We start from the raw sequence: 15237 nt of genomic DNA, 5'->3' as shown, positions 1-15237 counted from the left end.
CAACGGTCACTACAAAGTACCTTCACTACATACCACGTCAGCTCAAAGACAATTTTTCTTCCTAGCTCCTAAAATCTTAATCTCTAACCTTATCCCTGAAAACCTAAAAACCGTGAGTCAACCCCATTCCTTTAAAAAACAAATTACGAAATGGATCCTTACACACGGAATACATTACAATTACAATACCCATTCATTCTACACTCTATCAATTTAATCACCTTTCAGACAAAACATAACATATCCTTATTCCCTAACTTAGCGGTATAGTATGTAAATAAATAATTTGAGTAATTATTAGTAAATAGATCTTATAATTCTCTAACATCTCCATTCTCTTGCAACCCAAACTATAGTCGGAGGCGGTTTACTTACGTTCCCCGCGAGCACTTAGGCCACCCAAACTAGCTTTTCATCATTTTTCATATCATAGTAATGTATAGATTCTGTTCAAACCACAGACATATGAATATTAATAGACTAGAAATTAAGGATGAGGGGTAAAATCAACTGTTGAAGAACGAAGAGGGTAAAGCTGACTGTGATTCGTCAATAAATCAATCTGATAGTATATAGGCATCTCGCCTTATAATATCACCATTTAGTTCTTAAAAGTAAAATCTGCTTTTGAATGAATAGACATTTTTACATGGGAGCGCAAATTACTCGCCACGTTATGAACAAATTTGCGAAGTCCAAATTCGGCAAAATAAATTTCTTCTATTTTCAGAGTCGAATATTTCGTTTATGTATTTAGTTAAGACACTTTTATAAATGTTCATAATTTACTTCCCAGCAACCAACCAGCTTTGTGTTTCACGTCTCGATGTGATAGTATTTATGTTTCTACAACTGATCCATATTATACGATGTGAATATGCTTAAAATAAAGTAAAATAATGCTTATATATGGAATGTAATACGACAATTGGGTTTATTCTCTTTTTCACATCTATTTTTACAAGTTTTCATAGTACAAGTCACCATTTTGCCGTGTTATTTCGTAAAATGAACCGATGATGCCTCGACCATAGTTCGCACAAGAATGATGACGTCACGTTTTCTAAATTCACTTGAGGCCATACGCGAGCACAGCCGGCTCCAATGGAACCGGTATGGGGAGTGGGGAATAATACGCTTTTTAATCACTTAGGGCAGGTCTACTAATATTCATATGTCTATGGTTCAAACTGTAAAATTCACCCGCCATAACCAGGGTCATCCCTAGCATGGAGGGTGAAATATCACAAAAACCGCATGTACCCTCTAAGTCTTGTATTAATAAAATAAAATAAATTGTCTGTGGTGGGCGGCCTGGCTTTGTTTATCATACAAATCTACATTTTTACTCCGAGATTGATGAAATTTTGCACACTTGACCTTCAAAAAAAGACAGAGGTCACACATGACATTTCTAAAATTTTACATAAGTACTTTTTTGTGAATCTATTAAAACCAGCAGAAATTTCCAGAGCAGGTTTTGCATCTCCACGACTCAAATGTATGACATCATTCCAGGTGATTCCAGATTCCGATGTTATGTCGACCCATGTTAATAGTAGCAATAATGAAGAATGTTACCTTAGTAAGTAAAAATTTTGGTTTTTTTTATCAACAAATACAGTAATACCTATATCTTTAATATAGATTTTTGTGAAGTGCGAGTTTAAAAAGTAAACTTCATATTAGACAGGTAGGAAATTTTTTTACATATAGTTTTTAATTTGTCTGGCTTTATCACAATATAATAATATATTGTATGGGCGTCGGCCCCCCTCCCCCCTCCAAGACAAATTGTTGAGTAAAATAATAATGTTTTATTTTTTAAAAGTTGTAACTGGCGCCAAATATACCAATATAGGAAATCTATTAAAAAAATATGTTTAATTATTATTTGACCTCTCCAAATGCAAAATAATATTTTGGTCCCCTTTACGGCTTATATTTCTAGTTTATTCTGACTACTTCTTTGTTCCTTCCCTGTAAGCTCTATACAAAATTTAGCTGCCCCCCCTCCCCCAATTTAAATCATAGCAGTAATAAATGTTACCCCCACTCCATAGGCTGTGGCTTTGATTCCTATTACGGTATTGAAGTCAGTGGAGAACATTATTTGTAGAGGTCAAATCCCTCCTTGAAAAATCCAGGCGAAGTTGATATTAATGCGGTTAATATTTTTTAGCGTTTTCTTCCGAGGTTTTACTCTATCATGCACATTCACCATAGTATAATGTTCGATATGAAAAATAAAAACAACTTTTTTCTAGCCTATTTACCAACGTTTCAATTCTTACTGTTCTTCTCAAATATTTTTTTTTTGCGAACAACTTTCCAAACTTTTTATCATAATATTGCCCCCTGTCATAGCCAACTAATAAATAACATATTATGCGGCAAGGTTGAACCACTGTCTCAACCAAAACACACATAATTATTATAGCAAGTATGGTATTTTTAACTATTTAGAGGAGGTCAAATAAAAAATATTGTACCTCCCCCCGCTTTACAAATGACAAAAGTTTTTTTAGTTTATTCGGAATCTTAAATACTTGCAAATAACGCACAAAATTTTTGAGGAAGTCAGTTAAAAATTAATTCAATTATTGCAAAAAGAGTACTTGTAATAACTTTACTCTGAACCCCTCTTGGAGTCAGATGTTTTTAAAAACTTTAATTTTAATAAATTTAATAAATACGGACAGCGAACCCTTGAGTATAATGTGCCTAAAATATATAATATGCTACCTGGTAATATTAAGAAATGCGAATTTCCAAATAGAGTCAGATATTTGCTGAAAACGTGGCTACTAGGTAGAAATAATTTGTATTAGGCGATTTAATGTGTAAGTTTATTGTTATTGTATAAATTAAGGTCTAAGTTGTAATCTGTAAAAAGTTGTAATAAAAATCCTGTTTGACAAACTACTTAACTGTAGTTTAACGGGATATATATGAAATAAAAAAAAAAAAATTATTCTTGATGTAACACATTAGAAAAAATAACGATTCCGTTTCTAAAGTACCTAGTTAATTTAGATAATAATAATTTATTTATGAGGCCAAGTTAAAATTATTAACAAAACATGTCATTTAAAAAAAATGTATGAAGGGTGGGTAAGTACTGCATGAACTAAGATTTTATTTGATTTAAATTCTAAACTACAGAAACACGTTAATCTTTACAAAAATTAATAAATTGATTTATATTTCCTGAAAACAAATCGCAAGAAATGGATTCAAACAAATAAGTAATCAGTGCCTTGTAAAAATTGTGCTCCAAGGAAAGCTTTTTTTATTTTTTGTCAAAATAACGTTTTGTTGGTACCTACCCGGAGAACCATATTGAAATTACTACGTGATACAAATAAAGAATAACAAAAAAGACACTTTTATAATTATCTTCTGATAAATAAGAAGATATATTTTTATATAATTTATAATATAAAGTTAATTTTTTTATGCGTTTTAAATGTATAACACAAATAGGTCATTAGACATACCGATACCACTTGCAAAACAGTTGTGTACTTTCTTTAGTCCAGTTATTGTAGTAAGCATAATATTTGTATGAAATGGACAGTGAATTGCTTCGAATAAATAATGTTTGTTTGAGTTATATTAAAACACGATATGTTTACATTCAGTTAAGAATTCTATTTCCCAAGGTTGTCGTCCTTTGCAATAATACAGTTGTAGAGAAAAACCTACAATCTACATAATCAGCTGTCAATGAGATGGATCATCTGTGCCTGTAAATACAAAGCCAAACACAGAAATAACACGTTTTATAACTCCAATTGTGAAGTGTTTAACCAGATCTACATTTGCCAAACTGTAAAGTAACATATTGCAATTGTTATTGTCCACACGATGGAAACGGGATAATAACCTAAAGATACAGGAGCGAATACTTCAAACATCATGGCTTGATTGCGCTATTTTACAAGTTTCGCTACTTCTGCAGTTCAAATAGTGATCAGCGGCCTCTAGGATGTCAGGATCGCTTCCTCCGCCGCATAAAACGATCAGTCCAATCCGATGTAGCGAAAAACCTTGGGACCTATGGGTGTCTGAAATCGGACACTCTTCGCCGCTGCGGGATGAGGAGCCACCGGTGGCACCGGCGGAAGCCGCTAAGGGAGCGCCCGGCTGCCGCGCGGCGCCCTCCACCTCCAGCAAGCGCCCGCCCCACACGGGGGTCACCAGGCTCAAGCTGTCCTCCATGTGTCTCTACGGACAGTTCCCCAACACGGACAACCTGAACGCCGCCGTTTGCTATATGTGCGGCATGACTATGAAGTGCAGTGCTGCTCACAGACACTTAGTGGAATACCATTCCTCCTCAGTGGAGCCTATCCTACCTCCCCCTCCTCCCGCCCCCACTGTCAAACTCAAATCCTCCCACTCCAAAAGCAAGTACAAGAAGGAAGTCCCTCCGCCCAGCATAGGCCCGGTGGAGGAGCTGCTCCCTCCTGCCCCTGACCCCCCTCCCGAGGCGGAGCTCAAGCCGGCTCTGATTCCCATTGCCCCGCGGATTGTGCTCTCCCAACAAGAGTTGACATACTTCCCTGAACTCAAAGTGACCGGACAGAAGTGTACTCCCAGTACTCAAAGTGAAGTGAAGGTGTCTGTGGATGACAATGACCTGCCCGTAGTGAGCATACAGGACAACACCGACTTGCCCCTGGCCGATGATATTATTGAGATTATGAATTCTGAAGGCATACAAAGTATCGAAGAGGGGGACACGGCAGCTTGGAAAAATTTGATGCAGGATTTTGGAGCTATTCAAGATATGACGCTTCAGAACACTACTTTGCTGGCAGACGGGGTCTCCGCCCACGGACTGTACGATGCTAACGGCATCCCAGTGAGGATGACAGGAACTACTTTCGCCATGACCGGCGACGATGGGACATTGCAATATACTCAACCTATTACGTTAACTCCTACGCTTACTGTGGACAATCAGTGTGTCACCTTTCCTAGCCACCCTGTGCAGTGCGCTCCCACTAAACCTAAACCTAAGCCGGCCAAATCTTCCTCCAAGACCACTAAATTTGCCTCGAGGGAGTATGATCCCAATAAACACTGCGGAGTCACTTCTGGGGAAAGCCAAAAGCCCTGCACTCGCTCTCTAACCTGTAAGGCTCACACTCTCTCGCTGCGGAGGCTGGTGGACGGAAGAATCAAGTCCTTCGATGTCCTGCTGGCGGAGCACAGAGCCGCCAAGCAAGCTAGTCTAGTTAGTCCTCCACCTTTAATTATAAGCCCGCTCCACCAACCCGCTTTAGTCAATCAGCTCATCCTACCTAATACTGTAAACATTGTGAACCAAGTCAGTTTGGTGAGCCAAGCCAATTTGGTCAGTCCCGTGGCGGTGGTGTGCAATCAGAACAATGTGGAACCCGTGGGGATGACTTCCCCCCTAGTGTTACCGGGTCAGGTGGACATGGGCGCTTTCGGAGGTTTCCCCAGTCCCGAACCAGAACAAGTGCCAGACTACTACACCAGCGTGGTGGGCGGTGGTCTGGTGGAAGAAGTCGCGGTCTCCGTCACGTGTCCGGTGTCCGCAGTAGCCTCCACCCCTGCCCCGGTACCTGCCCCGCCTCGCCTTCCAGAGCCCCGCCCGGGAGATGTGTGCTGGTACCCCTCTAGCCCGCGCCCGCTAGCCGCCTGCACCTTCTCGGCATACCACATGGGTAGCGCTTTACTCCTAGGTAAACGCATGGCGACAGTTCGAAGTAACATCAAAGCCACCCTGATGCAGCCCCATTCCAAGAACGTAAGCGGCTACTACAACTTCAGCCAGAACTCTCTGTCGTCGATGAGTAAAACGATGCATGTGAATAATGCGGCTAAGCCGGCAATGCCTGAAGTGCGTAAGCTCATCATGTCTTGCCCCGCCGTGTCAGGTTCTGCTATAAAGCCAGACCCTGGCCTTTACTATAACTCGGGTAGCAGACACAACGGGCACCTGTTCTCCTCGAAGCGGCCACTGATGGACGACTACGAGGACTTGGACAGCAAGTGTCTGAGGACTGCGGGATCCAGTGTGAATTCTATGAGAAACAAAGTGTCTAAACATTTGAACCAAAGTGATATGATGGAGTTAAACTTGATGTTCGATCCGCTGATGGCGGACGAGAAGTGTTAATAGGCTAATGGGCGAAGGCGAGCGAGCGCTTGGTTGTGTAATTTCGTACGTATATTTATTTTTGTGTATAACTCAGAATGTTGACATTGTAAATTTAGATTTAATCCTGAATTATAATTGGGAATTAATATATTTTTCTTTTGATCTTATTGTTCCCAACAAATTGACTAATACAATTCTGTATTATTTTGTACATTGTTTGTAAGATTTTTTTTAACAAATTACCGATGCGAATATCGGCCCTGTCAATAAAATAGACTTTTCAAATTATACAGTTTTTTTTAAATGTTTCCCATCACTGACTACTGATACTCTGTTTTATGACGAAATATAATCTTCTTGTAAAATGAAATTTAATTTTGAAATCATTCCATTATTATTAACAACTATTTTCAATCTTCCATACAAAAGATCAATGCACTTTTTCAGTATTTATTTATGAATTCCAGTAATTTTATCTGTGTATTTCACATGGCTTAAGTTTATTTTTAGGCATGTCTGTAAAAAAGAAAACTTCAATCAGTTTATTAGCTTAGGATGCGATATTAATTTATTCAATGAAACACCGTAACTTTATGCAGATGTAAATATATTTTTTGAAATTATTTACTTTGTGATAAAAATTTATATTGAAAACACAATTAGTTACATATTATCACAATACAATTTTCTTAGATTAGCTCCACACAGGAGGCCCTAATAAAATAATTTTCCCCAGGACCCATGTCATCTTTGGGGACGTGTTGTTGTTTTTTGGGTCTTTAAGGAAAGGAAAGAGAGGAAGTTCTAGGAAAGGAAAAGGTGTGAGGGTTGTGTAGGAATCTGGGGATCAGTGTGTGCACGAAAGACAGACGTATGAATTCATCCCTCCCGCTGTGGCGCAAAGCGATAGGTCAAGAGAGCCTTGCTGGAGTGGTCAAAAGGTCTTCCTCAACCAGTCTCCCGATCTGGCCTGCCACGCAGTAGATCGGCAAATGCATCCGCTGCTAAGACCTAGACAAACCTCATTGCATTAACCTGGGCACCCCTGCTTAACCTTTTGAACGCGTTAATTTGCTCCGTTTTATCTATACCCGTACGCGGTACATATTTTCAAATACCTATGCACGCAATTAAATGTCAAATTATAGCATTCTGGCATGATTTATTGGACTATATAGACAGAACAGATTATTCTCCACAATATGATAACAAATCCTCGTGTGTCAACACTCTTGGATGTTTATAAAAACAAAAACATAAAATTTCATACAAAGACGTACCGTATCTTTTGAATGTGGTCCCGCCATTCGCTCGGCGTGTGTGTAATTAGGCCACTGCGTTGATAGACACAAGTGGAACACCATGAGCACTTATCATTTTTTGTTATGAAAACTTTTTCTAAAACTGGACACGTAAATTTTATGTCACAAAATAATAACAAAATTGAACTAACGCCATCCGTTGACAAAATTGTAAACTATGGCACTCGAAGGCGCGAAGAGGCTCACTTGATTATCGATGTTTTTAAATGAAACACAAATTTATTTTCGAGAAATTCTTGTAGATGTCAGCATCGTGATAGTTCTACAAATGTTCAAGCGAGCGGGAAATAAATTTATGTCAAAAGACCGCTGGAATATCGGCATTCAAAGTTTCCGTATCAACTGTTGATACGGCCGCGTGTGAGTATGGACTTTTTGCCGTAACAACAGTTGATACGGCCGCGTGCATAGAGTTAATCATCAAATTTAGTGAATCACTTAGGACTGGTTGTTTCGGAGAATTTGAACAATTCATCAAATTTCAACGTTAATTTGTGAGTTCTGTGAAAGTCCTATTCAAGTTCTGATATAATATCATTATAGGCTAGTTGCTTGACAGAACTGAAATAAAAACAGAACTAGAAAATATCTTTCACAGAACTCGCAAATTAACATTTAAATTTGAAGAATTGTTCAAATTCTCCGAAACAACCCGTCCTTAGGGTGACCTATGGCAGAGATGTTATTCAATAAATGGTTCTCGGGGTGGCGGTAACCATACCCGCCTCCCAAATTGTGAATGGATCTTTCTAATAAAGTTATTGTTTATAAAATGTATTTTATATTCACTGGTAGTGTTGAAACTAGTAGGTGGACGTAGCTGCGGCAAGACTTATCACTTGTACATCTAAATATTCCCACATTTCAGAGCATCTCAAGAAATCTTCACTTGCTCAAATTTCCCTAAAGAATCCAGTTCAAGGTGGTATGAACTGGTTGGTATTTGAGTATCTTAGTGGAGTGGCTCTGGCTTACTTATCGGAAATGTGTATTCTTGAAAATGCCAATTATCGGCAGTCAACCCTTAGGTCAGCAGCGTTATCAGCTATCGGAAGGTTGAAGGAACAAGGTGCACATCACATACTAAGTTTGATGAGCGTGCTTTCGGAGGGTCGGAACCTAAAGCCGAAAGGGAACTGATAGGACTACCAACGGGACACTGTCATCTCAGAAGATACATGGAGTTGGGGGTGAAGGATGAAGAGACTCCAATTCACCTTTAATTCCAATGTCCCGCTCTGTTGGGAACAAGGCTCAGATACCTGGGAAGACACATTGTGGAACTAGGAGAAATAGTCACATATCCAATGAAAACCCTGGTGAACTTTATCAAAGAGATTGTGTTACTGTCAAAGGAATGAGATAAAATGCGAGATAGCACAATGGGCCTATCGCCTAAATGCTCGCGGGAACTATACTTAACCGTCTACACTCATAAAAAAAAAAATGATCATAAACTCTACAGAAATTAGAGCTAAACTTAAAACTCTTCTTTTCAGACAGTCATATCCATAAATCAGAAATCCTTCACCTTCACAGTCTGCGGCATTGGAAATAATTAAATATGTAAAAAATGGTGATCGGATAACTTATCAAAATGACAATTCTACACACCTTTAAAAAGTTATTTAATGTTATGAAAAGTAATGAAACAAATTTTAGGTAATGTAGGTAAGGTTTACATGTTAGTGTTTTTTCATCGCTTCTAATTATTACTTTATATCACTTTTTAAAAGTGTGTTGAATTGTCATTTTGTTGAGTTATCATGGAACTGTAAAAAATTTAAATAACTATCAATTGTTTCATACATTTAAACCAGTAAATGTATTTGAATCTAAGGTTTGTAGAAAATATATTTAACAAGTTTGGCTCACCGAGGGGGTAGAGCGGTGATTGGTTAGAAAGTCGTGATGTAGCTTTGTGAAGTTCATTTTTCACCGGGATATTTGCATTTACTAAGTGGCGTGAAGCGATACTGAATGCATTTGCAAATGATTTATTCCTAATACATTGGTATTATTATACTAATCATTATATTAAAACTAATATTCGGAATAAAAGGGAATATTTGTAGTGTTACTTCTAAATAGAATCGAGGTTATTGGCGCCTTGTATACATGGTGTCCGGAAACTCGTAGTACAAGCCGGAAACTGGAGAATGTATACCACACGGGGAACCCAAATAAACATAAAGTTTTTTGATTTGAGCATTTTAAAAAAAAAAAAAAAAAAACAAAAAAATATATTTTTCGGCTATTTCAGGGTTCAAATTTTTTCGTCATTATTTGTTTTACTTTTAAATTTTTAAATGGTTTTAATTAGTTGGGTACTTTGATCTTCAGTAATAATTTATAAGAATTTGATCAAAAAAAAAAATTAACTTCTGACTCGATTTACTCGAAAACGAAAGCTCAAATCAAAAAAAATTATACTACAAAATCGACTCCAAATGTGATGTAGATTCACCAGTTTCCCGCTTGTACTACGAGTTTCCGGACACCATGTATATTGCCATTGTAGACATTCAAATTGAAAAAATTCAAATGGAAAACTTATTTAGCAAACTATCATGACAAGGATATCAGGGAAAGTGTTGAGAATAATTTTATTCATACAAGGAGGATGGGGTGGGAGATATTCTCAGTATCGCCTTTGTGAAAGTAATGAAAGACCATCATTCGGAATCGAAACATTGCTCGAAATGGCTTTATCCACATTCGGTGACCATATGTGCATAGCCAGGTATTTCCCCACTTTCCTCTTCCCCATTTCCTTCCTCCCCCTATACCGAATTAGCCCAAACACTTCTCATCAGCAGGAATAATACAATTTATTTAAAACACAACAATTATACTAAAATAAACCAAATTTGAACGTGGATAGAAATATTTTTTTTAAATTTACTCTGACCTATGTCATCTTTGGGGATGCTGTGTGGAGGGTCTTTTAGAGACAATGAGGTTGTGAACATGGTTCTTGAAGAGACCCATGTTGTAGGAGGGAGGAAACACGAAAATCTTTCCACAACTGAAATGTTGAGCTCAGGCACGAGTCGTAGAAACGACTCGTTCTCATGTGATAAATAATGTCAACCAAGTATAAATGTTTTTTATTGCCTGACTATGCACTGTTACCGAAGGAATAATTGGCCCTAGTTCCTTGGAGCATCTTCCATTGAAATACCTGTAGAACAACGACAGAATTCCCACCTGACGCCTGTGAACTAAAGATTTCAATTAGTTTGTTAAAACAGGGGAATCTATCAGACGGACCGCACGTTTCTGCTCTGAGTCAGGGTGTTTTCATGTATTTTGGGGCTCCAGACAATGGTGGCAGTCAAATTCAAGAATGGTTAAAAGTATGCAATGGTGATATATTCAAAGTATGTACATAAGATATAACAAAAATAACATTTTATAGCTGACGTGTACCCGGCGTAGCACGGGATTATAAATGTTTTGGAGAAAATTTTTGAGGTTATGAATTCTAGTTAACCTGAAAACTGGGTATAGTTTTAAGGTGGAAATAATATTAAGAATTGAAAGAGTTAATTTTTCAGAGTATTTGTTTCACTAAATCGTGGCGTCCACGACGTTTTCTACCGTTCACTTTCACGTTATACATTCTCTTTGCATCTCTCTCTACGTTCATCACATACACCACATTTGACCAAGTAAGTATTTCATTCACTTGATCTTGTCATGACTTCCTTGGGCCTCTACGACTTAAATCATTCACTTCAACATCATGCATTCTCCTTACGCCCACCCCTTTCTTCGTTTATCACATATGCCCAATTATACTATATATACATATTTGTTTTACTTGATTTGATCACGCTATCTGTTCCTCAGGTTTCCCCGACTTTGTCCACCATTCACAGGTACCACATTGTTAAAAAATTACATTATATCGACTTTAATTCAACTCCACATATCTTTCTAGAGATAATGTGATAAGTCTTCCTTCCTGCTGGAAGATATTGTCAAACATTCAATATCTTTAATAATCTTCATCAGTTTTCAAACACATTATATTATACTATATACATATACACGGTGTCCGGAAACTCGTAGTACAAGCGGGAAACTGGAGAATCTACACCACATGGGGAACCCAAATAAACAAAGTTTTTTGATTTGAGCATTTTCACAAAAAAAAAAAACCAAAAAAAAATATTTTTCGGCTATTTTAGGGTTAAAGTTTTTTCTGGTGTTCTTTTTGTTCAACCCTAAGGTTGAACAACAGATGTTTTAACCCTGCAGAGCAGAAATATTTTATGATTACACCGGATTAAATGAAGGGTGATTTCAAAATAATGCTTCAAATCCGAGTTTCTTCATTTGTTTTACTTTCAAATAGTTTTAATTAGTTGGGTACTTTGATCTTCAGTAATAATTTATAAGAATTTGATTAAAAAAAAAAAAAAAAAATCAACTTCTAACTCGATTTACTCGATAACGAAAGCTCAAATCAAAAAAAAATATACTACAAAATCGACTCCAAATGTGATGTAGATTCACCAGTTTCCCGCTTGTACTACGAGTTTCCGGACACCCTGTGTATATATATATATATATATTTTTTACTTTATTTTATTGTTTCCCTGTTTTATTTCATGTAATATGGCAGACTGGGATTGCACTATCCTCCCAGTCCTGCTGGATTAAAATTTAAATAAATAATTATTAATTAGTTTCTTAAGTATAATCGTAACCGAGCTGATAATATTACCTCAAGTTTTTAACGGTATTTCCGTGATCATGCTATAACTGACCCTATTTTATTCTATTTATCCAGCATGTGTTAGTAACAAATCAAAAAAAAAATTTGCTTACTGATTCTTTACTTTACCTTTTTAAACTCTTCACCGTTATTGGCAGTATATATGTGCTCGCAATATAATGTGCCCACAGTTCTACATGGACGTATATGTTTCATTTTCGTAGAGAATGTCATAAAAAGTGTTGCGTACAACAGTTATCATTTAAACAGCGGGAATGCCATAGACATTAAAATTGATAGACCAGTCCGTTACGGAAGGGGAACAACCATGTTGCGGAAGCGGCATGACCGTCTCCCTTTCTGTGATGTGTCAGCAAATTAATCTGACAGTATACAGGCAACTTGCATTGTAATATCACTATTTAGTCCTCGAAAAAAAAACCTTTTACGAATTACGAGTCCTTTTTGGTGTGCAAATTGCTCATTGCATAAAAAAATCCCAAATCGGGTAAATAAAAGTTCAGATTTGTTTCCAAAGTCGAATATTTTGTTACACTATTTAGTTTTTTACAAATGTCTTACAATTTACTCACCTCACTCATTTATGCATCACTATGCAAACCGATTTGTAGATGGTTCGTTTAAAAATGAACATTCAGACCCTGCGCAGAAAAGTTCCACAATAGGCGGTTAACTTATGAATAATGTCGTAGTTTATTGTTTATTCAAAGCACTCTCGAACCCTCCTGGTAATAAAAATATGATCATGTGGTTTGCCTCCAGTTCTTCGAAACGATACTCAGATTTTAAGTTAGGGCAATGTCTATGGGGAATGCGGTGAAAACAGTAAGGGCCACTAGCACCCAGAAAAATAGTACAGCGAAACAAGATAAGCGAATACAAAATCTGATTTTCTAGTATATTACCAAATTGACAGTTCCAGAGCTCACTAAAGGAAGCCTCCTTTTGTGGACAGGGGTATTAGGGACCGGTTTGTCAGATACATTTAAGAGTTTATTGTGGAGATTAAATCATGGCTTTGATAGATTTAAAACAAACAAAAGTTAATAATTTGAAGAAAAACATTTGCCAATTACAATCTAATAAATAATGAGCTGAGTGGGGGGCACTTATTGACTGAGCGTACCAAAGTGTTTTAACTTGAGCGCTTTGCATTTCATCTGTCTATAAATTTGTTTGTGTGGTCCATGTCCCGTCAATCCTGTCATGTTAGATTGTACTTTTTTACTCCATCAGAGTTCGTTAACACCACAGCATCACGAGATGTCAAATCAGAATAATCAACATTACAAAAGGTTTACTGTTCACAGTATATCATAATATAGATCTGGTGTAGGCAGGGAGGATGGAATACCACAAACTCCTAACCTTATCCACATTATATTTACTCTTCTGTTATTCCGACAAATATTTTTTTGTGTTTTTATAGATCCTATATTCCAGTTGCAGTGGAGGTTTACCTCAGGACCGTTGTTATCTTTGAGGATGCTGTGTGTAAGCGATCAATAAATGCTAGCTTTATGGAACACCTTTTATTTAATACCAGTAGAACAGCATTACCATGTGACATCTATGTTGTAAAGATTGCAATTCATCCATTATGGAAGGAAAATCTGTCTGAACAGATTGCCTTTTGTACGAGGCGTATCCAGAAATTAAGTGTACTGAATTTTTGTAGGTTACAATTTTTTTTATTGAAACATAAAAATTACATGGTTACCGTGGTACATATGTAAGCTATTTTTCGACATAGTCGCCATTCCTCTCAATGCAGGTGGTGAAGCGGGGTATCAACTTTTTGAGGCCTTCCTCGAAGTAGTTTCCCGCCAACCCCTTCGTCCACTTCTCCACCTCCCCCTTTACCTCCTCGTCGGTTGAAAACCTTTTTCCACCCTTGTACAGCTTCAGGGAGGTAAAGAGATAAAAATCTGAAGGTCAGGGGAATGCGCGGGGTAGTTTAGGACATCCCATTTAAACGAAGCAAGCAGTTCCTTCGTTGCGTTGGCCGTGTGTGGTCTGGCATTGTCGTGCAGCAGGCTGACTCCCTTTGTCAGCATGCCTCTCCTCTTGTTTTGAATCGCCTTCCGCAATTTTTTTAGGGTCTCACAGTATCTTGCAGAGTTGATGGTCTCCCCTTGAGGCAGATATTCAATCAAAATTATGCCTTGACAGTCCAAAAACACGGATGCCATAATTTTCTTGGCTGAAATTGTGGTTTTGAACTTTTTGGCGGAGGGTGAAGAGGTGAGAACCATTTTTAAACTCGCGAAACCACTTTTACATACTCGTACGATTCATAGCTTTATCACCATATGCAGTTTTCACCAAATTATAAACCTCAAACGGAGGTTTTCCCTTCCAAACGAGATAACGGATGACGCCGCGTATTTCGCACTTGGCGGGAGATTGGATTGATATTTTTCACGAAACGTGTTGTCACGTCGACACTTCTCAACGTACTGACCTTGAACCCGTTTCGTTGCGGAGGGGAAGAGTCAGGCTACACGTAAATGTAGTCAACATGTCGAAAAATAAAATTCATTCGGTCGTGAGAGCCTCAGTACACTTACTTTCTGGATACGCCTCGTAGTTAAAGGTTTATGAGGGATCCAGACCAGAGGGGGCTGCCATTTTATAAAATACTTGAAGATGAACAAAGATAAGGAGTAGCTTGGAAACTAGAATATTCCGCAGATTACATTAGGATCTGAATACCAGTTGGCATGGGAACAAGATTACAGTGATACCTACTTCCCAAACCTTCATCTCTATAACATACTTCAATTGGAGATGCCACAGTCCCACTGGCTCCAGACGCTAGAGAGCAATTGGGACCTCTGTGCGGTATCCACACTTATGGAAAGAAGGGACAATTTGGACAGTTTTCATGGCCTTCTCATCTATCGCGATTGAAAGAAGATCTACCGTAATGGATGAGGGGTACACAGAACCTCTTGGTAGATGAACCTTCTGGTAGATGAACTGCTTTGCTTTGGATCTTCATTATCCGAGACGCCATGATAGCTGGG

General features: G+C 37.9%; 1 protein-coding gene across 1 annotated transcript; it reads left to right on the top strand.

Moving 5' to 3' along the window:
* The first annotated feature begins 3382 nt into the window (after window positions 1-3382).
* On the top strand, window positions 3383-6593 carry LOC149412853 (uncharacterized). The gene has a single exon (XM_089644973.1). The coding sequence runs from the start codon at window positions 3992-3994 to the stop codon at window positions 6155-6157; it is 2166 nt and encodes a 721-aa protein (XP_089501099.1). The 5' UTR covers window positions 3383-3991; the 3' UTR covers window positions 6158-6593.
* The last annotated feature ends 8644 nt before the right edge of the window (window positions 6594-15237 follow it).

This window comes from Hesperophylax consimilis, chromosome 22 (assembly GCF_061612785.1).
Source record: "Hesperophylax consimilis isolate HC1 chromosome 22, BYU_Hcon_1.0, whole genome shotgun sequence".
In the NCBI taxonomy this organism is placed as follows: Eukaryota; Metazoa; Arthropoda; class Insecta; order Trichoptera; family Limnephilidae; genus Hesperophylax; species Hesperophylax consimilis.
Note: the sequence above shows the minus strand (reverse complement) of the source record. Positions and strands in the feature narration are given on the sequence as shown.

What these genes read in the sequence shown, in the direction of transcription:
- LOC149412853 (XM_089644973.1), top strand. Translation starts at nt 3,992, where the DNA reads ATGTCAGGATCGCTTCCTCCGCCGCATAAAACGATCAGTCCAATCCGA.